The 24,737-nt window shown below is 49.6% G+C and overlaps 1 protein-coding gene across 2 annotated transcripts in view; it reads left to right on the top strand.

Annotated features, from left to right (window-relative positions):
- The first annotated feature begins 11,961 nt into the window (after nt 1-11,961).
- The window catches only part of NHERF2 (NHERF family PDZ scaffold protein 2), a 97,001-nt gene continuing 84,225 nt past the window's right edge, over nt 11,962-24,737 (top strand). The window contains exons 1-2 of one of the 2 annotated variants that reach the window (XM_048866777.2): nt 11,962-12,658; nt 20,145-20,405. In XM_048866777.2, the coding sequence (XP_048722734.1) occupies nt 12,449-12,658; nt 20,145-20,405 (471 nt within the window). In that variant the 5' untranslated portion in view covers nt 11,962-12,448. The remainder of the gene's footprint in view (nt 12,659-20,144; nt 20,406-24,737) is intronic. The other variant, XM_048866776.2, reaches the window with a different exon arrangement.

Below are 24,737 nucleotides of genomic sequence, written 5' to 3'. Positions count from 1 at the left end.
GACTGACCGGGTTACATTGTCCCCTCTATATGACAGCTCAGTGTTGCTGCGGGGCTGCCGCTATGGAACTGTACGTTTAATTAATTGTTAGGCCACTTAGTGCTCTCTGAATAAGCATCTGTTATGCTTTAAATCTAAAGAAATGTAACCTAAGGGCAAGATTCTCAAAAGTGCTCAACTCCCCTTGAGAGCTATGGGGAATTCCCAAAGTGGGGAAATTCCCAGCCTCCCCCTTGAGAGCAATGGGAGTTGCTGGTGTCTAAAGGACTTCTGAGCAACTTGGGAAATCTGTCTGTCTGCCTGCATGGGAACTGTTGGACACTGAGCTGCTTTGAAACGCGGGTGCTCTGATAGGTTTCCCTAGGCTCTTATGAGGGCTGAGAACTCTGGAGTGAAGTCTTGGGGGTGACAGGAAGGATGGGGCTTGGGTTGACCATTTTAATTTGAGACAAGGAAGGTGAAGCAATCCCTCTTATTGGCCCACCTTCTGTTGGTGGAAGCGCTCTCAAAGCCCAGAGCCCTTCTTCAGGTCTCTGTTTTACACAGTGTTGGTTTTGGCATATTTTTAGATATTGCCTCCTCCCTCCCCCAAAATAACAGGAACCCAGTCTCCATTTTTGCTGCAGTTGGTGGGGATGGCTAGAAAAGCTGCAGAGAAACTGCAGCCTTGCATTCAGGAAATCTCTACCAACTCTCTAGGCAATAGTGTCCTCCTCTCACGCGCTCGTTGCGCGAGGTACACGGCTAGATTTGATTTCAGAATTGCATCTGCAGCCTATTTCCTCAATTCAGCTTTTAATGGCAAACAGAGAGTGCCTCTGACTGCTGCAGCCTTGCAGAAAACAGGCTCTTGCTCTTTTGGAAGCTTGCTCAATTGCCGCTGTGCTGCCCTCCTGCATATGGAAGAATTGCAGCTGAGCCCTAGCAGAGGCTTTGATGCCCTCGTGTAGAAAAGCACTCGCCGGAGCTGTCCGCACTGAGATGGTTTTCCACTGGAGCAGAATATTTTTTCCACAAGGACAGACCCTGTGATATTTATTTTTGCTGGTTGTTTCACAAAAGCAAATGTGCTCCGGTCCATGCCCTTGCTCAAATATTGTAAAGGCTGTTCAGAGGCACTCCTGTCTGGTTAAGAATCATGGGCCTGATTCTGATGACACAAGCACTGTGTTAGGGTCTGGAATTGGAGCCAGTCAGAAACCTGCTCTGTTAAGTTTTTTGTTGACAAATGCAATTTTGTTGAAATTGAAATGACTCTCAGGACTGTGTTGACTTTGACAAAACTTGACAGGAAAAAGTCAGACCATTTTGGTTGGAATATCATTTTGATTAGTTTTGTTTTGACTTTAATATTTTAAATATTAACCTAAACATTGTATTCTATCAACACAGAAAAGTCCCAATAAAATGATAGCCAAAATGTTTTGATGGTCTCAAATGGAATTATTTGGGAATTTGTTTCCTGGGAAAGCTTGTTCAAGATTGGAACAAAAAGCCAGCATTTCAAATTCCCCCTTCTCCCCACCCCATGTTGGAATTGTCAGCAGAATTTCCAGCTCCTAACCAGTGGGATTAGTAAAGCAAACAATGCTGTTTTGGAGACTGTCTCCCTTTGTATTGACAGTACACAAGGCTGTCTTTGTATATTGCATTTACTGCTGTGTTTGAAACCAGCTCACCTGTCATTCCCACCTCCCCGGCCTTTGTGTTTGTGCCACTGTAAATAAACCGGCTCCGCTTCAGAAAGCGACCAGCTCTGCCCTCTGTTTCACCAACCCAAAATGAGCCCCTTTGAACCCATCAGCCATTGGCACTCCAAGGCTCCAGCAGGATGTTCTTTGTATTTAGGGCCACGTTGTGTTTTCCACTTATTCACCCCAAAGTGAAGGACACTACTTGTGTAGTGAGGGGATCACAATCAAATAATCAAATCATTTCCCTCACAATTGTCACATCAGTCTGTCCTCTACCCTCCCAGTTCATATTCTGCCCATTTGGGAATGGATCCCAGTGCTCTTTGGGGATTTTAACTGAGTATTGTCAGTTGGCGAAAGTCCCAAACTTACCCGGATGGGGAAGCACTATAGAACTGTTCAGCAAAATGAGAACTAGGATCTCTACAGACTATTTGAACGATGTCTGGGCATACTAATCTCTCTGCCTCAATCCTATAGGTTGGTTTAAATAGCCCACAGAAAGGATAGCCTCTATAGATTGCTATAAAGTTTGAGTTGATTCTGTAGAACCCTGTTTTCACATCCATTCAGTTCTATAGGACCTTCCCAGAGGTAAAGGCAGAAAGCTTTACAGAACTTGTGTAACAGTTTGAATGAAACTGAAGGGCTGTGAAAATAATTGGTGGCGTTCTGCTCTCTGGCATATCAGCAGAAGCCCATTCAAGTCCACAAGGTTCCATCTTCTGTTACGTTTTCCATCTGTTTTTTTTTTCCCCTTGCCAGAGCAGAAGCTGCTGTAGTGAAATCCACAAGTAAGCGAGAGCCCGAACCTGCTCAGGAGGATCTGGCCCAGGGAGCACGCTTGTGGGAGAGCAAGGTAGACTTATTCAAAGCCGGCTTTGCACTCCCCTGCTCCTGGGTTGGCTGCTTTCTGATGTCCCCAGGGCGCTATGGTCTGAATTCACCCCGACAAGCACCTGCCAGCTATGGGTTTCACAGGCAAAGAGAAAATCCAGGCCAAAGAGAAAAAGACTGAGAAGGATCCAAGATGAGTTGGGCTGATCCCTGTTATCTGCTGCTTCCACCTTAAACCCCTCCTGAGACTCTTGTATTTATTTCTGCCATTTCTTTATTCAGACCAATACATTCCCTAGGCTCCATGCGGCTCCCGCCTGCTGGACTGGGAGCAGGGCCTCTGGGCTGTTTCTTTTCCTTACAAGAGAGGAAACCGCTCTTGTAAAGATCGACATGAATGAATGTCGACTTTCTTGTTGGGTGACAGCCGGCTGCCCTCCCTGCAGGAATTGCGCTGGAGTGTTCCAGCACTGGGAGTTCCTGCAGAGGGGAGTGCGGCTGGTATTTCCGCAGACGTGTTGACCTGGGTGTTTTTTTGTTTGTTTGTTTTTCATTGTTGCCCTGGGGATTAATTCTCTCAGCACTGGCTGCCCAGTTTCTGATCTGGGGCCTAGCTTCTGCTCTCAGCTATACCAATTTAGTCTCCAATTCAGCAAAACGTGTGCTGAACTTCAAGCACCTGCTGAAATGGATCCAAATTCTGCTCTCGCTTTCACTGTGTGTCTGACTTGCCAGGATCAAAGTGTAGTAATCATTTCTAGCATCCGTGGCAGACATGGGAATGGAATCCAGGAGTCCTGGCTCTAACCACTCAATACTGATACTCCCTTAGTAGCTTGCTTAGTAGTTTTCCTTGCCTCTCTTCCTTGGGCTTCTTTGGTGTTACTCTTGAGCTTTCTCTCCTTTTTCATCTCTTCCCCATTCCAGACCAGTTCCTAAGTGAGGCAAACCATCTCTGAAATCAATGGGAGTTTTGCCTAAGAACTGAGTGGAAATTATGGGCTCAGTTTTGCATCCCTTATTCACACGGAGTAGCAACGAGGCAAGAAGTCGTATTAAGTTTAATGGGATTACTTGCACAAGTGCTACTCTGAGTGAGTATGGGTCACTGCACTTTGAGAGGCAGTATGATCCTTGCTGAACTAGGACACAGGAGCCCTGGTCCTGCCTTGGCTGTTGGGAGACCTGATGCAAGTCACTGCACCTGTGCCTCAGTTTCTCCAACTGTAAACAGGACCGTGATACAGGCCTCCTTTGCAAAGTGCTCTGAGATCTATGGCTGAAGAGCTGTTATAAGGAGTTCAGGATCTGGTCCCACACCAGGTTTTGGGCCCAGCAGATGGCAGTGTGTAGTAACTTTTCCCTGCTACATCTACACAATATGCAGCCCAGCAAGACACAGACCCTTTGGCCCAAGGACAACAGAAGACAAGGGGGATGAAAACATGGCCCGCTTTTATTCTAAAAATCACCCTGATGGCCGGGAATCAAGCTGTTAGAGGGTTTATCCCTGCTTAGCCTTAGGCCTCCTGCTCAAACCTTCTCAGGAGTTTAGGCCTTTTTCCAGGTCTGGGCCTTTTTGTGTGACCAGCAATAACAAACAAATGATAACAGCATTAAGCCAGCTTCAGTCCTCCCTCAAACTCCAGCCTCTCAAATTACCAGCCCCTATCAAAGGGACAGTAGTCCTACCTCCCAGGCTCCCTGCTTGGCTTCTAGACAGAGAAACTTTTCCAAAGTGCACAGCCCCATCCGCCGAGGTGAAGAAGCCAGACCTAGCTCTGCTTTAACTGCACCTGCGTCAGCTCAGAGCCATCCCAGAGGGGACTGTAGCGGGACTTCACCCCACAAGGCTGTCTGGCCCCAAATCTTCCTGCTCCAGGGACCAATGGCACATGGCTGCTGCTGGGGCCCCTCTTGTGGGCACCCTTCCCCTTGCAGCTCAGCATGCTGGAGGTTTGTGCAGACTTCTGCACACATGGAGCCACAGCTAGGGCCTCAGTCCATGTCACGGAGTGTGTTACTGGATAGAGATGACTCAGCTGGCAAGCAATCAAGTCCAAAATACTTCCCTCAGTTGCACCTGGCCACCTTGTTGACTTCAGTGGGACTGAGAGGAGAACTTGCTGCCTGGACACTGACAGAGGAGTACAATGAATAAGAGAATTCAGGTATTCGGTGGGAGGGGGGGGAAATAAATGTTGGGTACAACACTGATCCTTCCTCGCACACCCCAAACTTCCAGTGAGCTCCGTGGTTAGGGGCTGGGCCTCCTGGCTTAACTGCCTCCCGGTCTTTTGGCTGTAGTGGTACTGAACCTTTCCTTCTGGAGTGCATGAGAGGCAGGCCGTGGGGTTGTGGCAAGGACTGAGTGAGAGGAGCTTGCCCTGAGAGCCCTCTTTGGGCTCCTTGGAGTATAAAATGGATGGGCTAGGGCAGCCATTCCTGCAGTCACTTGGGCCCAGATCCTGAAAGACATTTAGCTCCTAGCTTCCACTGAAATCCACGGGAACTAGCTGCCTGAACACCTCTTGAGGATTTGGAGTATTTTGGCCTCCTTGCCAGGCTGCTGATTCCAGCGGAGCTAATGGCATTCTGCACAACAAGTGAAAGGAAGAGCCATGTTTCCGATCATTCACCTGGGGCTGTGATTTCTCTCCATGGATCTGGGCTCGGTGGGTGGGGTGGGGGACAGGAGTAGGTTGGTTGGTTGGTTGGTTGTTCCAGCGACTGTTAGAGGGAGGGGGAAAAAAAGGGGAGGACAGGAAGCTGGAAAAGTGAAATGCAGGATTCTTCCTGCTGCACATGGCTCACTTTCACATGCGCCTTTCAAAAAGATAATGCCCAGATCCACTGACATTTGATAGGAATGATTCTCCACTTGCCTGCAAATTTATGGAGCACATCTCATGAGGGTGAGGCTGTAAAATGGGCATGGAGGTGGCAGCATCCACCAACCAATGCCCAAATGACCAACCCTTTGGGTCTCAGAGGGTCTGATTTTTCACGTGTGTACAAAATGCACCACTGATTTATATGCCCACTTACCTTGATGGTACCTGGACAATAGGGAGCTTGCACAGGCCCATACCCAGGCTGTGTGCACAATCATGGCAACTGTATGTGCAAATTAGGTACAGAAACACGTTTTACATTTGCACACCTGTCCTTTAGATTAGAACACAAGGCCTGCAAAGTTTGCATCCTGTGTGTTCCACAGTTGACCCCAAACAAAACTCTCTCTGGGTCAGTAGGGAGACACTCCATAGACTAAGAACCTGCAATCCATTGACTGTTGTGGGGAGTTTATCATGCAGCCAGGCTGACAGGGATGGGCCCTTTTAGGAATTCCCCCTGGCTGAATTGTGCTGGAACTGTTGCAGCTGTATGAGCTGCAGGTTGGAACAGGAGACTGGGAATCAGGTGACATTTACCTGTGAAATGAGGTAAGAATCTCTACCTCCCTCACCGAGATGCTACAGGCTTAATTCATTAACTTTACAAAGCATCTTGTGATGTTTGGGAGTCGCAGAGTAATTCTTCCTGAGGCTGTTTCTTGCATTCGCTCACCCTGAGCTGAAAGATTCGGCGTCTGTGCTTCCCTCCCTGACTTTGATTGTATTCGTCAGTCCCACATAATTCCCAGGGTAGGCAGACAGGCTGGCTGTAATCAATATGCCCTAACGTTTTTGGAATCTACGGAACAATGAGCAAACCCACTAGGAGTCTGGCATTGGCTCAGGGAGGAAATCGGGTCAAACAAAACTTCACATAATCTCTGATTTAGGGGGAAAAACTGAGGCATGAACTTAACTGGCCTCCAGTAAGAAGCCTGTCTCGACTATCTTTGGAAATTTCCATACCCAGGTGCCCCTCCCTTCTGTGTAAGTAGAATTGTATGGGAAAAATTATTGGAGACGGAGACTAAAAATTGCCTCCCAGGTAAGTTTCTCTTCACACCACAGGTCTGCAAATAGTGTGTGTTCTAGCTCAGCAGAGTGTTTCCACTCCAAAGATGTACCTGAAGATTAAGTGAGAGAGTGCATGGTGGATTACAAATACTAGAGCAAGTGCTCCCTGTGTAACTGAAGGACAAAGGATCATCTCCCATGCCTGCTCGGAGTGCTGGGTTTGTTTTGGCTGCAGTTTCTTCGCGTGAGAGATTTCCATCCTAACTTCCAAAGCAGGTCTCCTGATGCAGCGTGGATGAATGCGATAACTGTATCAAGTGTGAAGTTACTAGGAATCCAGAGTGATGACTCTGCTTAACAAACCACCTGTAGGGTGTGCAAGGGCAGTTGAGGGGGTACTGCTTCTGTGTTTGTACAGCACCTAACACAATAAGGCCCAAACCATGATGCCACTGTAATAAAAAGATTGAGCAGGTTTGCACCTGCTTAGCTTGTGAAACAGAAGGTGCAGCCTGTCTAAATCCGTGCCACACTTTAAAAATATATAATGCACATGCCTAACCCTTCTTCTACGGGTTATTCTACCTCTATAAATCTAACCCAGAACATGTTTACAGCTTAATATTGCCTCCTATGCAGCTTGCGAAGAAAAGAGACTGTGTGCATTTTATGAGCTCTCTTCTCATTGCACAGGTTCCTCCTGCAGCAGAAATAAATCAATGGCCTGTCTCCACATGCTGAAATCCCCCTGAGGCTTTTGCATTCTCAAAGTTGTCTTAATCAGGTCAGCCACAGCCTGAGTTAGGGTAAAAAGAGAGACATGATTAAACATTGCTCCCAGGCTCCTCCTAAATCTGACAGCTGAGCTGAGTGGGGTTAAAAGCTTTAAAACTCCTAGATAACAGTAGCAAGAGGGTCATCCATGTTACTCTGACCAAGGTTGTACAAGTGGGTTCAAGAACATGAAGCAGTGACTCTTCTTAGAACCCGAGGACAGTGTGCACGGTTTCCTCTAGGCTGGCCCACTGCCCTAGAGGTGTACCATCCAGGACCACGACAGCCACCAGCGCTCGGGGTACCGAAGCCAAGAACACCTCTTGATCTTTCCATCAGATGTCAACCGCGACTCCAGCGCATTGTCCATCAACACCTGAAAACAGGACAGGAAAACATGGAACTAGCTGGGAAATGTAAAATGGACAAACGTTGGCCAGAGCAAAATTACAATGGAGGGCACGGTGACCTGTGCATGGGGGAACACCAGCACCCTGTTCTCAGGAATCCCCATTCAACCACTGCTGAGATGCAGTTTGGTGTTTAACGAGGGTGAGTCATGTTTAGACACGCAGGGGTGGAGGTGATGCCCAGCTTTGGGGTTGGGAAGGAATTGAATTGAAGGGCATAGTGGCACTTTGGACCTTTTGATTTCTGTGAACATCAGCCCCTCCTGCCTCTGTCTGCATTTCCTACCCGCAAGCAGAAAACTAATACTGCTTAGCATCTATAGAATACTCTTCACCCATTGATAGTAACCCTTACCTGCTTTCCCCGCGCTCTATTTAAAGAGGGGGCTACTCAGAGATTCAGTGATTTGCCCAATATCAGAGCAAATCTCGGGAGAGCAAGATCTTAGGCCTCTTGATTCCCATTGGACCTCTTCGGGGGAAGATGGACACAAGGCGGTTGAGCAAGAACTTTTATTTCTACTAGTGTAAGTATAAAAAGAAGGCAAAGGATAGTGCATGCATTATCAGCTTTTTTTCAGGCAACCTTCTGTTTTAAGAGACCATCCTTAACTACTCTCAAATACATATTCCTACTCTACCTTTTTTAGAAAACCGCTGAGCCACTGATTTTTGCTGGTCCCTGGAGCAGTAGTTTAAGGCAGGCTATGCTGTATATTCTGTAGGAATCCCTGACCATTACACATAGACTAGAATCATCATAGAATCATAGACTGTCAGGGGTGGAAGGGACCTCAGGAGGTCATCTAGTCCAACCCCCTGCTCAAAGCAGGGCCAATCCCCAATTTTTGCCCCAGATCCCTAAATGGTCCCCTCAAGGATTGAGCTCACAACCCTGGGTTTAGCAGGCCAATGCTCAAACCACTGAGCTATCCCTCCCCCCATGAGGAAGCCTGTCCAGCAATTCGAGTATCTTCAAGTGTCAGGCTTTTCATCCTGGATGTACAGTGCATTAATTATGCAATATTCTAAAACCCAATGCAAACAGAGTTTAGCACATGAGTAAAAGTCTATGTAAGTGCTTAATGAATTGTAATAAATGAATTATAAATCAACCTATTTGCTTTGAAGCAGATGTCAAATAAAACTAGCTCCAAATACTGCTAAGCCAAAAAGCATAAATCTACTGCAAAGTTCCCCCTTCTCCTCCCCTCAAATGAGACTTAAATATTTACCCAAATCAAAGAACATAGAAATTAAAATGCAAAACTCCAGCTGTTCAATAGCTATTGAGTTCTAATTGTGGCTCTGTTATATTCAGTTCACTGAAGGCAGCAATTTCAGTAGGTTCTTGGGGGGCAGCGGGGGGGGGTTGTGTGGAGGTGGGGCGGGGGGAATGTAAAATGGGATTGAAATCCAGTTACTATCCCGAAGCACATTGCAAGATCTTCTTGAGCCTGAGGGCATTACTTTCTCTACAGTGTTAAGATGGTCATTGATGCAAGAATGATTTCAGGCTTTTTCCAGCTCCATTATAGAAACATGAACCTTTCCCACCAATCACAGCACAGGATGCACCAACAGGCGATACACCTGTATTCCAGACAGATGTTCCTTGCAGGCTGAAGAATCCTCCCCTGCAGATTAGCGTTTAACAGGGCAGAAGAAAAGGGCCACTCAGGGAACAGGTGAGCACTGGGGACATTCCAAAATGCAAGGAGGGAGTGATAGGCCCCAATCTAGCAAGGTATTTAAGCAGATGCTTAACTTCAAGCATATGAAGTCAGTGGAACTACGCAGTTAGGTACACGAATAAATAGTTGGCTGAAACGGGGGCTCTTAGCCAAGTCCTCAATTCACAAGAAATTCTTCCTCCCTATGCTACCTGCACCCAGCCTGTACCAGCAGCAGCAGCCAGTAAAATGAGATCTGCAAGAAGGTGCCTTGCATTATGGGTTATGTCGGCCCTGATCTAGAAACACTACAAAAAGGGAGTGGCACAGAAACAGGGCTGGGTCCTACAAGTGTACTTATGGGAGTATTCCCTATTCGTGCGAGTAGTGAGCAGGGATGGCTAACGTGAGCAGGATTTGCAGGATGGGGCTCCCATATAGCTGTTAAGGTTACGTACCAGCAGCTGTTTTTCAGAACCTGTGGCTCAGGTATTGGTCAGGTTGTTCGATGACAGCACATCCTCACTCCAGAGAGAGGCTCAGGGAAGTCCTCAGGTAACACAGCAAATAAAGTAATCCTAAAGTTTCCGAGTAGCAGCCATGTTAGTCTGTATTCGCAAAAAGAAAAGGAGTACTTGTGGCACTTTAGAGATAAATTGGTTAGTCTCTAAGGTGCCACAAGTACTCCTTTTCTTTTTTCTAAAGTTTCCAGACTCTCTCTGGCCTGCTTTCACATCATCCCAAAGCTTTGTGCAAACAGGCAGAGATCGATTCTTCTGCAGAGCAGCAGCTAACTACAGAGCAGCAAGGTCTGATGACAGCTGGCATATCGCCAGAGGTCTGAGGCACTTCACAGGTTAAAATTCTCACCACAAGGACACCACAAATAGAGCGATGATGGGCTGATCACAGAGCTTGGGAACTGAAATCAGCTGCACTTGTTTCCTTTCAGGCTGATGGCATCAGGGAACCTCAATTTAAGGAAATTATGTGCCTACCATAGACTTGATCAGAACAATATTCATTGCCACATTATTTCCTCTTACAGTTACAGCAAGATCTCAAGTTAGATATGAGATCTGGACTGGCAGTCTTAATATAGAATAATAATGTAATCTATTCCTAGATAGACACTTTCCTCACATCTATGCATCTCTTTATCTTTCTACTGCTAGGCCCCTCATTACTGTAGTATCTGTTCCAGTTCCTCAAAGGCATTTGGGCTATTACTTGCACTAAAATCAATGGGAGTTAGGAGCCTAAATACCTTTGAGGAACTGGGTCTGAATGCCTATGAAGAAATCTGTCCTATCTCAGTGATAGACAAATAAATAGGCCCTGGGAAAGAGATGCTCGAGTATAAGACCAGAAAGAACCTTCAGCTGCACCTGCTTTCAAGCCTTGGACTTGTTCAGCACCATCTCATGAAACAGAACATGCCAGCCTCCCAGTCCCACAGGATCTTTTAAGTAAGCTACAGTCACTGGCCCCTTTCCATGTGTGAAGCTGAGTGCAGAGACCAGCCATTTGGGGATAAGATGCTGTTGCATCTCATGGGGGTCAAACACCAGCCTTAGCTTGGAATGGACTGGGGAGGTCTCTCCTGGGGAAGACCAGGCGGAGTCCCTTGTTGGCTGTTTTTAAGACCTGATCCAACAACTCCCACTAAAGTCCTATGGGAAATCTCCCTACAAGTCCATTATTTTAGTTACTTATTCACCACCAGTTCTGGGACTCATGCTTTCTGGCCTTGGCTACCCCTATCCTCCCATTCTTTGTACAGATAGCTCACTGGACCATTCTTGCCCTTATGTCTGATTTCATCTCTGAGCTCTGGAATCGCATTGAAACCAGCTGGCTTCCCTCTTGGATAGGTTTAACTGGCTCTGGATGGCACTTTGACACCTGGCGACAGGCACTTGGCAAAGGGCTGGAATGAAATAAAGACTAGTTTTGATCACGCCCTTCACAAAGTGGTTTTCACCAAGCCTCAGTGAGTAGCTGGGCCCCTGGCGTGACCAGCAAAGAACTCGCTAGGTTTTGGAAAGAGGGTGACCCAGCTAGACCTCCCTGCACCCCTATTTTACACAGTGCCACCCAGAGGATTCAGGGTGCCTGGGCAAAGCAATGCTATTGTATGCATCCGATGAAGTGAGCTGTAGCTCACGAAAGCTCATGCTCAAATAAATTGGTTAGTCTCTAAGGTGCCACAAATACTCCTTTTCTTTTTATTGTATTCTGTGGGGCCCTGGGGCAAATTGCCCCACTTGCCCCCCCCCCGCAGGGCGGCCCTGATTTTACATCACCCAGGCGGGGCCCTACCAGTGGTGTTCCGGTGCCCCCCTCCCTGATGTCCCACACTATGATTTGGGGGGGGACGGACGGGACTAGCACCAATTTACAGAGACCACAAAGAGCATGAGACAGACAGGACAGCTTTCCCCCGCCCAGAGGTCTATGCTGGGTTGTGGCTGGATTTTTTTTTGGTGGGGAGCCTACATGACCCCCCCCCACACACACACACACATTCCCACCCCCCTCCCCACACACTCCCACCCCAGCCAGCTCTGGAAGGTTCCGGGTTGCATCAGGGGGAGGTGCAATGATCACATCTGGCCTCCTAGCTCTTCCCCCGGCTGTAATGTCACTCGGAGCCGTAGGCAGCGGGGAGGAGCGCTGCAGCCCCAGTAACAGCGGCGGGGTCCGGAGCAGTCAGAGCCGCGGGCGGCAGCAGCAGCTCCGGTCGGGAAGCCGAGGCGGGGCGCACGGAGGCACCAGGGGGGGCCGGTGCAGGGGGACCCCAGAGGCGGGCGGAGGACGCAGCATGGCCCCGCTCGGCGGCGGCAGCAGCAGCAGCCCCAGCCCCAGCCCGGCCGCCGCCTCCGCTCCTCGCCGCCGGGCTCCTGCCTCTGCGCTTCTCCGCGCGTAAGGGGCCCGGTCTCGCCAGGTGCCCCGGCCGGAGAGAGGCGCAGGCAGGGAGCGCGCCGGCCGCCCCGCACCGCCCCGGGGCTGCGGCCACTTGTTGATCCCGCCGGGATCGCGCTGCCCTCGGCCCTGCGCCTCCAGCGGCCGCGCTGCGGGCGCGGCGCCCGGGCACCGACCTTGCCCCCGGGGAGCTGCCCCGGCGCGCGGCTGGAAGGGCCCCAGCCATGGCCAAGGACCAGCTGAAGCCCCGGCTCTGCCACATGATCAAGGGGGAGAGCGGCTACGGCTTCCACCTGCACGGCGAGAAGGGCAAGAGCGGCCAGTTCATCCGCAAAGTGGAGCCCGGCTCCCCGGCCGAGGCGGCGGCGCTGCGGGCTGGGGACCGGGTGGTGGAGGTGAACGGGGTCAACGTGGAGAAGGAGACGCACCACCAGGTGTGCAGGGCTGCCGGGGGGGGGGCTCCCGCCATGGGTCGGTCCGCCCGCCCGCCCGTCTGTGGGTGGGTGCTGGGGCAGGGGGGTTCCCTGTGGATGCTCTGTCTGTGGGTGGGTGCTGGGGCAGGGGGGTGCCCGTGGACGGTCTGTCTGTGGGTGGGTGGGTGCGTGGGCAGGGGGGTGCCCGTGGGCAGTCTGTCTGTCCATCTGTGGGTGGGTGCTGGGGCAGGGGGGTTCCCTGTGGATGCTCTGTCTGTGGGTGGGTGCTGGGGCAGGGGGGTGCCCGTGGACGGTCTGTCTGTGGGTGGGTGGGTGCGTGGGCAGGGGGGTGCCCGTGGGCAGTCTGTCTGTCCATCTGTGGGTGGGTGCTGGGGCAGGGGGGTTCCCTGTGGATGCTCTGTCTGTGGGTGGGTGCTGGGGCAGGGGGGTGCCCGTGGACGGTCTGTCTGTGGGTGGGTGCATGGGCAGGGGGGTGCCCGTGGGCAGTCTGTCTGTCCATCTGTGGGTGGGTGCTGGGGCAGGGGGGTTCCCTGTGGATGCTCTGTCTGTGGGTGGGTGCTGGGGCAGGGGGGTGCCCGTGGACGGTCTGTCTGTGGGTGGGTGCGTGGGCAGGGGGGTGCCCGTGGGCAGTCTGTCTGTCCATCTGTGGGTGAGTGCCAGGGCAGGGGGGTTCCCTGTGGATGCTCTGTCTGTGGGTGGGTGCTGGGGAAAGGGGGTTCCTTTGGACGGTCTGTCCGTCTGTGGGTGGGTGCGTGGGCAGGGGGGGTTCCCTGTGAATGCTCTGTCTGTGGGTGGGTGCTGGGGCAGGGGGGTGCCCGTGGACGGTCTGTCTGTGGGTGGGTGCATGGGCAGGGGGGTGCCCGTGGGCAGTCTGCCTGTCCATCTGTGGGTGGGTGCTGGGGCAGGGGGGTTCCCTGTGAATGCTCTGTCTGTGGGTGGGTGCTGGGGCAGGGGGGTGCCCGTGGACGGTCTGTCTGTGGGTGGGTGCGTGGGCAGGGGGGTGCCCGTGGGCAGTCTGTCTGTCCATCTGTGGGTGAGTGCCGGGGCAGGGGGGTTCCCTGTGGATGCTCTGTCTGTGGGTGGGTGCTGGGGAAAGGGGGTTCCTTTGGACGGTCTGTCCGTCTGTGGGTGGGTGCTTGGGCAGGGGGGGTTCCCTGTGGACGGTCTGTTTGTCTGTGGGAATTGGGGATGGTCTGTTTGTCCATGGGTGGGTGCTGGGGTAGTGGGCTGCACGTGGACAGATGGTCTGTCTGTGGGTGCTGGGGCAGGGTCTAACTCATATTGGATTCCTCTGACTGTCTGACTCCAGAGCTGGAATAAGTGGTACCGCCAGGTGACAGTTAGTCTGGGGCTGAGCAGTCCAGATGTTTGCAGTGGGTTTCAGCTGGAGGTTGGGAGTGGGGAAGCCAGAGTGACATGGAAAGTTTTTGTTAATAATCCTTAGCACCTGCTTTTCATCTGCTGTGTCTGTGTCGCCTGCTGGTGGAATGAGGTGCCCTGATGTTGGGTCATTAACTTGTTTCCTGTAATTCCTACGGTTCACATGCCCCCTGCTGCCCCCACTCTTCATGTATTTCTATTCAGAGATGTTAAAGTCAGGAAAGTTCTATCAAGTCATATCTAACCCACCCCCTGCCAGTGCAGGGTTGTTCCCTACAATATATTTCCTAGTGCTGTGTCCAGTCTAGCAACAAGGCTTTTTTATTTAGCTGTAAAACGCAGAGCCGTACACTAGCAGCTTTGAATTGGGCCGCCCATGTGTTGTTTTTCTTCTGGAGATCTGTCAGTGTCCGTTTTGGGCACTAAAACTTATTTACGATAAGGCTCTGAGTCGTTTTCCCATTCTCTGCTGGATTTCCCAGGCAAGTTTCCAAGTAAAGCTAGCGTGATGGAAAGAGGGTCTCTCTTTGGGTGATGGTTCCTGTACCACAGGGTGGATAGAGTAATTCACATGGAGATAAGCAGTTTATTGGGGGTAAGATCCCTGTTGGGACAGGGACCAGAACTCTAACCCTGCTGAGACTTTCCTTGACCCTTCAAATGGAGCACGGAGCCTGCTACATATGCCTGAAACCTCCTTAATTTACCCTGCTCCCCTGGCTCCTTGGAAGATGTCTGCAGGAATGTGCTAAAGTTGGGGGGAGGGGGTCGGAGAAGCTAGGAGGGTGATCGTCTCTCTGAATGTTTGTTTAAAAGCTTCCCTTTGCCAAATGACCAGCAGTAGATAGTGCAGTAAAATATGTTCTCACACAGTTCTCTACCCAGCAACGTTATCTTACCATGCTGAGGCACGTAAGTTTCAGCAACGGCAGTGTGTTATAGCGTGGTTGATCTTGTCTGTATGGACGACATCTAACTGTGCAATAATCATGTTACGTCCCTGCCAAGACCAGGCAAGGTTGGAAAGAGCAAAGGGTGTTATGACATGGGCAGGGCATTGCTGTGACATAGTCAGCCGTTGAGTTGTAGGTGAACAGATTCCAGCAGAAAGTAGCTTCTGAGGATAGGACAAGATGCAATAGACGTAAACTGCAGCAAGGGTGGTTTAGGTTGGACATTAGGAAAAACTTCCTGTCAGGGTAGATGAGCAGTGGAATAAACTATCCAGGGATGTTGTGGAATCTCCTTCATTGGAGGTTTTTAAGAGGAGGTTAGAAAAGCCCCTGTCGGGGTGGTCTAGATAATACTGAGTCCTGCCTTGGGTGCAGGGGACTGAACTAGAAGACCTCTCAAGGTCCTTTCCCGAACTACGATTCTGTGATTTTGAGCATGGTACTGGGAATCGGGTGACCTGGGTTCTATTTTCTAACTCTGCCACTGACTCCCTTTTTGACCATGGGCAAGCCACTTCTCCTTGCTGTGCTTCCGTTCTGCCCTGTGCAGTCAGTAATGCTTACTGACCTGTGTAAAGTGCCTTGGCATCTACTGTTGCAAAGACTATGCAAATATTCACCATAATTATTATTATCACATAATTTATACTTGCACTCACTACAATGTACTTTGGAAAAATAATGGCCAGAAACAAGCAGCTTCTAGCCTGAACTGGAGATCCCTTTGCGTTTCAATAGCACGGTGCTTTCGAGTCCCATTGGGGCAGCTGTTTTGCCTATCTGCATAGTAGTTTTCAGGGCACTGCAGGGTTGAATATTTTAGTAGCTTAGAGCATATGGCAGGCGCCTCCTGTAATAATTTCTACGTGCCGCGTGGTGATCTGTCGTCTGCATGCTTCATGGAACCAACAGCACTTTGGAAGTAGTGGGTCTCAGTTTTTAGTTGCCGACAGTGGGTCCTAAAGATGTGGAATGACTGACTGATTTGCTGAGAGATACAGAGCCATCCCCAGTCGTGGTACAAGTGTGGTAACACCATTAAAGTGCTATGTAACTGAGACCCAGCCGGGATGTGGCTCTTATTGTTTGGTCGTTAATTAAGTCAGTGCTGTGGACCTGAGCACCCTCTGCAAAAGTTAACACTTGCCCCTCCAGTTATATTTGGAATGGAGTCAGGGTATATCTATTACTCTGTTCGAATTGCTGGGTGGATGAGGGTGTTCTTATTACATACGGAGCTGTGTTTTGCTCCAGGAAATTGTCAAGACTTTGTATACTAAAATCTGATGTGATGATGAAAGCTGATTCAACATTGCTGAGGCATCAATTTCATGTATGAAATGTGTGGGCTTTTTGGTTGCGTAGGCCAAGTGAAGCTAGAGACATTTCATCCTCTCCATATTTTCTTCTAAGCAAGACATAATGAACCTCTGGAACTCGCTGCTACAGGGTATTACTAACACGATTACCAGCAGGACAGTGGGGTGGGAGGAGGTATTGTTTCATATTCTCTGTGTATATATAAAGTCTGCTGCAGTTTCCACGGTATGCATCCGATGAAGTGAGCTGTAGCTCACGAAAGCTCATGCTCAAATAAATTGGTTAGTCTCTAAGGTGCCACAAGTACTCCTTTTCTTTTTGCGAATACAGACTAACACGGCTGTTACTCTGAAACAGATAGCTTAGTATGTTCCAAGAAGGATTCAACATTTGTATGAACCGAGTTAGCATCTGCAGTCACATTAGCTGGGATGGCGTTACAAAGGGCTGGGCTGCCAATCCTCATGCTTCAAACAATATGCTGGTAATATTCTGGTGGTCAGGAGAAAACTTCCTCCATGACAAATTGCTGAAAAGCTATGTACATTGTGAGAGTGTTACACCATATGTATCGGACATTGGCTTCTGTTGATGACAGGATATTGGATTTGGTGAACGGTTGGTCTGATCCTGCTTGGCTTTTCCTGTTCTCTTAGGGACGTCAGCCTTGGAGCTAATAACAGGTTTACGCCTACATCTGAAACAGTCAGTAGCAAAGAGCCTTTTGCACGTTGTTCTTGTACTCACTTCCATTTATGCTTTTTAGGGTAGCAATTAGGAAGGGTTGGGTGAATAGGTTACCATTTTATCCATCTCTATTACTCTGACTGATGGGGCTATTAAATAAAGGCAAACTTGCCTCGTCCAGATATGAGACACTGCAGAGAGTGACATGACTTATTTAGTGCACAGTGGTTTCACTGGCAGGGACAAGCAGCTGTGTCTGCAGTCTATACATTTCTCATCGGGCTGTTTTCCATCTGTGGATGTGGGTTCTGTGACCTGGCCTGGGGTTTGCTAGGTAATTGAGCAGTGGGGCTGTTTGTCACTTGTAACCTTGGTGATTGTAATATGTCCTGTACCCTGGTCAGGACAACTGAAGCTGCAGGCCATAGCTCGGTTAAACATTAATTGGTAGCAAATCTGTAGGTAGAAGGCAATTTGGGTGAAAATGATCATGAAATGATACATGTCCTGATTCTAAGGGAAGGAAGGAGCGAGAGCAGCAGAATAAGGACATGTTTCAGAGTAACAGCCGTGTTAGTCTGTATTCGCAAAAAGAAAAGGAGTACTTGTGGCACCTTAGAGACTAACCAATTTATTTGCGCATAAGCTTTCGTGAGCTACAGCTCAATATATATATTGTGTATATAATGTCTTCTGCAGTTTCCACAGTATGCATCCGATGAAGTGAGCTGTAGCTCACGAAAGCTTATGCGCAAATGAATTGGTTAGTCTCTAAGGTGCTACAAGTACTCCTTTTCTTTTTGAGAATAAGGACAGTGGAGTTCAAAACAGCAGACTTTGACAAGCTCCCGAGAACTGGTCGGTAATGTTCCGTGGGAAGAAAACCTCAGGGGAAGAAGGAGTTCAGGAGAGCCGTCAGTTTCTCAGGGAGAGTCTATTGAAGACACAACTGCAAACTATCCCAATGAGAAGGAAGTATAGGAAGAGGTCAGTATGGCTCCGTCGGGAGCTCTGGAACTCAAAAAGGAATCCTACAAAAAGTGGAAACATGGACAACTTGCTAAGGAGGAGTACACAAGAATAGCACAAGCAGGTAGGGACAAAATCAGGAACGCCTATCAAGGGACATAAAAGGCAATAAGAAGAAGTTTTTTATACACATTAGAGCAAGAGAAAGACAAAGAAAAGTGGAGGATCTCTACTTAGTTGGGAAAGAGAGCTAATAACTAATGACATAAAGAAAGCTAAGGTGTTTAAGGCCTGTTTTGGTTCAGTCTTCACTAAAAAGGCTAATGGTGACCAGATACGCAAGGTAAGTAATGTTAACCACAAAGGGGAAGGAATGCAAGCCAAAATAGGGAAAGAACAGGTTAAAAAATGTAGATAAGTTAGATGTATTCAAGTCAGCAGAGGGCTGGATGAAATTCATCTTGGTTACTTAAAGAACTAGCTGAAGCAATCTCAGAACCATTAGCAATTATCTTTGAGAAATCATGGAACACGGATGAGGTCCCAGAGGAGTGGAGAAGGGCAAACATAGCACCTATCTTTAAAAAAGGGAACAAGGAGGACCCAGGGAATTATAAACCAATCATCTTAACTTCGAAACCTGGAAAGAAACTGGAACAAATTATTAAAAAAATCAATTTGGAAGCCCCTGGAGGATAACGGGATTATATGGAATAGCCAGCATGGGTTTGTCAAGAACAAAATGCCAGACCAGGGTTACTGGCATGGTGGATAGGAGGGAGGCAGTATACATGATATATCTTGATTTTTAGCAATGCTTTTGACATGGTCCCACATAATGTTCTCATAAACAAACTAGGGAAATGTGGGAGGGCATAACTAGTGGGGTCCTGCAGGGGTCGGTCCTGGGTCCGGTACTAGTCAGTATTTTCATAATGACTTGGATAATGGAGTGGAGAGAGTGCTTATAAAATGTGCCAATGACACCAAGCTGTGAGGGATTGCACGCACTTGAGAGGACGGGATTAGAACTCAAAATGACCTTGACAAATGGGAGAACTGGTCTGAATTCAACAAGATGAAACTCAATAAAGATAGGGGCAAATTGCTTTACTTAGGAAGGACAAATCAAATGCACAACCACAAAATGGGGAATAACTGGCTAGGTGGTTGTATTGTTGAAAAGGATCAGGGGGTTATAAGCATCTGGAGCCTGGACTGCTTCGCTCCAGCTGGAGGGCAAGTTTCCCAGCAATATCCTTCACCCTCCTGCCCTAAACAGAAGACCCCGTAGAAGGGCGAGTGATGTTCAGTCTGTAAGAGTCTGTCCGCTGAGATCACCCACAAAGGAACCATCTGATAGCTGTTTGGATGGCTTTGTCAGGTGGAGTCTTGTCTGCTCTTATCTGTGAACTTATCTGGCCCCGTCACCATAGTATTTGAGCACTTCACAAGCATCAATGTATTTATCCTTCGCCCTGAGGAGGGCAGAGCTGTTATCCCCATTTTACAGGTGGCAGAGCTGAGGCACAGAGAGACTCACCCAAGGTCACACACGGAGGCTGTGGTAGAGCCTGGAGTAGAAACTAGGTCTCGAGCAGCCCATGCCCACCTCTAGCCTGTCCTTCCTCTCACTAGCTTGGCTGGGTAGCACCAGCTCCTTTCATCATGTCCCTCAGTTTAAAGACCAAAACACAGCCAACCCCCCTTTTCCGCCCCTCCCCCCAAACCTTCTCCTGTCAGCAATTCATTCCCTACTGACCTGAGCTGGATTCTGAGCAGGGACGTAGGGGGTGATGGACCCCAGATCCCATTTCTTAACCCCTTCAGCTGGCCTTTGCTTTCCTCAGCTCTGCTGTCTGGTAGCACAAAGCCAGGATGAAGGCACGGAATCAGATCATTTCTTTCATAAATGTGTGTGTGTGTGTGTGTGTGTGTGTGTGTGGAGAATCAAATATTTCAGCACCATGGGGAGTATGAGAGAGAGAGAGGGGTAGGGGTGTGTGTGTGTGTGTGTTATTTATCTGTTCCTAGGAAAGATCCTGGTTACAAGATTGCTGAGACCCCATCCTTGCGGAGTGGCTGCATCAGGGAGAGCGGCCTGGGGGTTGTGGATCTTGTCATTTGGTTTGCAGTTGCCTGGCTAAATCTCTCTTCCCCTTTCTGTTCCCTTCCAGGTGGTGCAGCGCATCAAAGCGGTGGAGTCTGAGACCCGCCTGCTGGTGGTGGACAAGGAGACGGACGAGTACCTGTGCAGCCTGTGGCTGACGGGCACTGAGGAGATGGTGCGCGCCGGGATCCCGGTGACCTCCAACACGTCGCCAGCCAAAGCCCCCGGCAGCGACAACGGAGACTTTTGGAAACCGCAGCTGGAGCTGAGCGGCGGGAGCCTCAGGAGTCACTCGTCGCACAGCTTCCCCTCGGAGAGCGGGAAGAAGGTAAGTGGACAGCGATAAATAGTCCGGGGGGAGGCTCTAGCGGGACGGCGCCGGTCCAACCGGTGCTTCTGCAGACGGCTTCCGAGTCCCCCGCTGTCTTTTTGCAGCCTTGTGTTCTTCTGGCCTCTACCCAGCTACCTCCAGATGCGCATCAAGTTGTGCTTAGCAGCCCGTGTGCCAGGGGAAGTGGCTGCCTGGGATACCCCTTGCACCCAGGGCAGCCACATTCCTGTAGCCGGGCTTTGTGCTGTCTCCTTTCTCCGAACAGTGGAGGATCTCTGCTAAAACCTGGGGAATGCTGCTTGAAGCTACGTTACCTCCTGCTGGGTAGTCTGATCCCAGGAGTCGTGGAGGAGCACAGGCAGCTGTGTGAGGAGGGTGGAAGGGAGCTTGCAGCGAGATTTCCCCTGTAGGGTTAGCTGCGTTTGGAGGGTTGATTACCCAACGAACCATGGCCTTCTGCTGTGCTCTGCCCTCTTTTTCCCAACTTCTCTGCTACCTCCTCTGCCCTGCAGACCACAGCGGAAAATGTAGGGACCCTGGACATGTAATGAAGCCGTGAGGCCTCTGAATGAGTTTGTCCCTCTCCTTGTATTTCCACGCGGGGGGAGGGGAGGGAACCGTGGGGGCTATTGTGATCCTGTTTCTATTTAAACAGGGAGGAAATTAGCCTCTTTACAAGCTGCACAGTTCTTGCCTCGTTCGATCTTCAGCAAAGTTTCTTTTATTAACTCTGTGAAGAGGGAAAGCATTCAAGGTGGAAAATGTGTGGTTTCCAGGGCTGCAGTCTTTCATGGAGACAGTACGGGCTTGCACTCCCTGAGAGGCGGGAGGGATTCATGTCCAGGCTGCCCTTGCTCATGGGGGATGTTGATACGGCTTGCACAGGGATGTTTGCATGTCACTGAGCTGATTGTTTTATGACCCATCCAGGGGCTGTAATTCCCCCAGGATTTCTAATTGCAAACAGCTTTGTCCTGTTCCCCTTGGCAGCAGAAAGGCCAAGATTGGAATGGATCACAGAGCGTGAATGCTCCGATTTTAGGTGTGGTCTCTCCAGGCCAGCCTGGAGGTTCACTGGGGCAGCGGGTGTGTAATGCTTGTCCTGTGGCTGAGCGGCAGGTTTCGCTTTCCAGGGCCTTTCTGATCAGCCTTCAAGTCGGCGTAAGTTTTTTTTTTTGAAAAGTAATAAAAACAAATTAAAATGTCTCTATTTGTTGGCGCAAGAGCCTTGTGCCGTGGTTCCCTCTAGGAGAGAGGGAAGCAGCAGCTCAGATTCTCCTTTCTCCTTTGCCAGGGTAACATACTTTCCCTGCTCCTAGTATAAAGACATGGTGACCTGCCTTGCATCCTTTGATACAGAGCCCTGTAGACTCTCTTGCAGAGGCTTTGTGAGCTGCCTCGGCTCTGTTATGGGACTCACCTTTCTTTTCCTTGGGAGACCAGAGGCAACGTGGTTTTACTTTCAAATGATTTGAAGGCCTGGATAGCAATAATCTCTAGCTCTTATCTAGCACTTTTCATCCATAGATCTCCAAGCGCTTTCCAAAGGAGGTCAGCAGCATTATCCCTAACATCCTGAGCTGGTCACTGAGGAGGAGCGGGTCTGTGAGACGCAGAGGGTCAGTTGTCAGGGTAGCCAGGCAGTCTAAGGTGGTGTGATAGGTCACAGCACAGGATAAGCTTCTCTAGCCCACCCTGGCATATACCCTTTTTTTTTTTTTTTACTGTGTTCCTCTGGCCTCTGTTATCCAGGAGGTCAGACTAGATCAGTGGTGAAATGTTACAGGGGGTTCTTGGGGGGAAAAAATTCCCTAATGGCAGGCAGAGCTGTCCCTAGGGACCGCGGGCAGCACAGGGCCAGCAGCCCAGAGCCCCTGGACTTCCAAGAGCTAAGCAGATCAAAGCAAGCATACCTATCACACTGTGGAGACTTAAACTTCAAGACTCCTCATAAGAACTGGAAAGGGAGGTGGATATTTTTTGCTGTTTATAAAATTAAATCGGCAGCTAGTGTTGTTTTTTTAAATTATGATGATGAACAAGTTTAAGCTTTGTTGTAATGTGCATTATTTGCCTGGACTGCTCAAGACTTGAACGCTTGTGTAGGATGAACTCTTTGAGTTGGCTTCTTAAATCCCTTCCTGCTGTTTCACATCTGATACTCCTTGATGAAACATAGGAGCCTTGTCTTATAACAGGCTTATTCAAAGTGATACAAGCTACGAAAGTGAGCTCTTGGAAGAGTGTTGCCATTTTCATCATGTAATAAAAATACATTAATAATAAATAGTGTGTAATAAGCATGTCATAAAAACAAATTTTATATTTCCAAGATCACTGCTTTTATAATTTGTACTCTGGTAAAGGAGAAGATCCCTGGAAATATTCATTCTTAGGAGGGGGTTTGTGAGACTTGACATTTTAGTGAAAAGGGTTCACAGGTTGTTAAAGTTTGGGAACCACTGGACTAGATGATTCCAGCCTTGGAATCTACAAATCGGTTCAAAAAGTGGGGGTTCTCCAGAGACCTGAGCAGAGAAAGGGGTGGGGGAGGAGAAACTTGTCAAATAATTTATTTTTAAAAGTTGTGAAAGAGTGTCCAAGAAATGGTTCCAAGCAGTTCTAGTTTGGCCTTCTCTAGACTTTGCTTTGGTTCTCCCGGGCCAAGCACAGTAATAGAGTGGGCCCAGAATAGAAGCAAAACTGAACAGCTCGATGGTGCGTGAAGCCAAGTGAGGTGGCTTTGCCTTCAGACCACATAGCTTGCTTTGCTGGATTAGGGCTCCTGTTTCCCAAAGTCCATGCCACGTGCCTGGTGGTGTGGTGTGTGCCTCACTGCCCTCTATTGGATGGAGCATGTCAGGGCTGCTCTGGTATTTGGGGTTCCCGTTAACGGGTCAGGCAGCAGGAAGGGGTTTGTGAATCAGCCGTAGGTCACGAATTCTGTTCCCTGGGTTGCCTGCTGATGCCTGTGTCTGCGGGTATGTACTTGTGGCTTGAGGCAGATTACTAGTCTCCAGAAGCCAAGAGAACTGACCTTGGTTAACGCTGAGGATGAATTGACGCATGTAATGGCTCCAATTAAATGTTTTCTCTCTCACCTTTGCCCCCTCTCCGGGTGGCCCTTTGAAGAATGAGCACGCGGGCCCCCCGCCCAAAGTCGTTTATCAGCACTGCGTCTATCGGCGACACTGTTGGGGGGTGGGGTCAGGGGTGAGCAGAACAGCACAAATTAGGTCCCGCTCCTTGTTTATGAAGGGGAACAGCTCGAGAGAGTGTGGAACCAAAACAACCCGGCCTAGAGAGACTGAAGGTTGGGGCCTCTTGCTGGGTGCAGCGAGGGGAGTCGATAAATACTTTGGACAAAGCAGAGTGGAGTTCTGACATGTGACCAAAGAGAATGAGCCTGGAGCAAAGCAGAGCGAGTGACTTCCCAGGCTCCCTGCTCCTAGCTCGACCTCCTGGAAAGTGAAACCTCTTTCCCGTCTCCCATTGTTTGGGAAACATCAGCTCCAATCCCTCCCTCCCTCCCCCCCCCCCCCCCCCCCCCGCACTGAAACCCATTGTGTGATGAAAAGACCATGGCCTGGGTGGGGCAGGGAACTGTGGGAAGGGAGCTGAGTGCTCACGGGACACTGGGGTGTGCTGTTTGCCCAGCCTGGCACAGCAAGTACTGTTGTGAATGCCCATCAGCTGTCTTGCTGCCCCGGTGGAGGCTCCTGATCCTATTTTGAGCTCCTCTAATCACATTGATCTGCCATCCTCTCCTTGGGATCACCACGGAGGCTGCAGGTGGTTTCTGCATCACTTCTTCATACAACACTTCGCACTTGACAGCAGCTTCAAAGCGCTTTTACAGCCGGTAACTAGCAGCCTGGGGACGGGGAGTGAGTGTCGTTCTCCTCACTTGATGGAGGGGGAAAATGGCGGGATGGGGAAATAGCTATTCGTGGGGAGAGGACTGTTACTGAAGGGGCCAAAGGTCATATAGCAATTGCTCAGTACTGGGATTAGAACTCGGGACCTTGAATCCCATGTTCAGGCCACTAAATTGCACTGCTTCATATGCTTGCTGGTGGTATTCTAGGGAAGATTAGATTTGGCCCATCCGGCTGGCAATCAGCTTTTCAGGAAGCTGCCTTGGGACCTCAGGCACCCCCCACTGAAAACACCATGCCCCTGCAGAAAGGTCCTGGAGCTCCCAGGGGAGTTTCCGTTCATGATCAGTGTGGCTGCAGGACTCTAGGGAATACAAGCCTTGTCCCATTGTGCTGGAATCGCTCTATGGGAGGCACGGTTGCCTGTCAATGCGTGATCAGGTATCGTTAC

Source organism: Caretta caretta, chromosome 10, assembly GCF_965140235.1.
Source record: "Caretta caretta isolate rCarCar2 chromosome 10, rCarCar1.hap1, whole genome shotgun sequence".
Taxonomy (NCBI): Eukaryota; Metazoa; Chordata; order Testudines; family Cheloniidae; genus Caretta; species Caretta caretta.
Note: the sequence above shows the minus strand (reverse complement) of the source record. Positions and strands in the feature narration are given on the sequence as shown.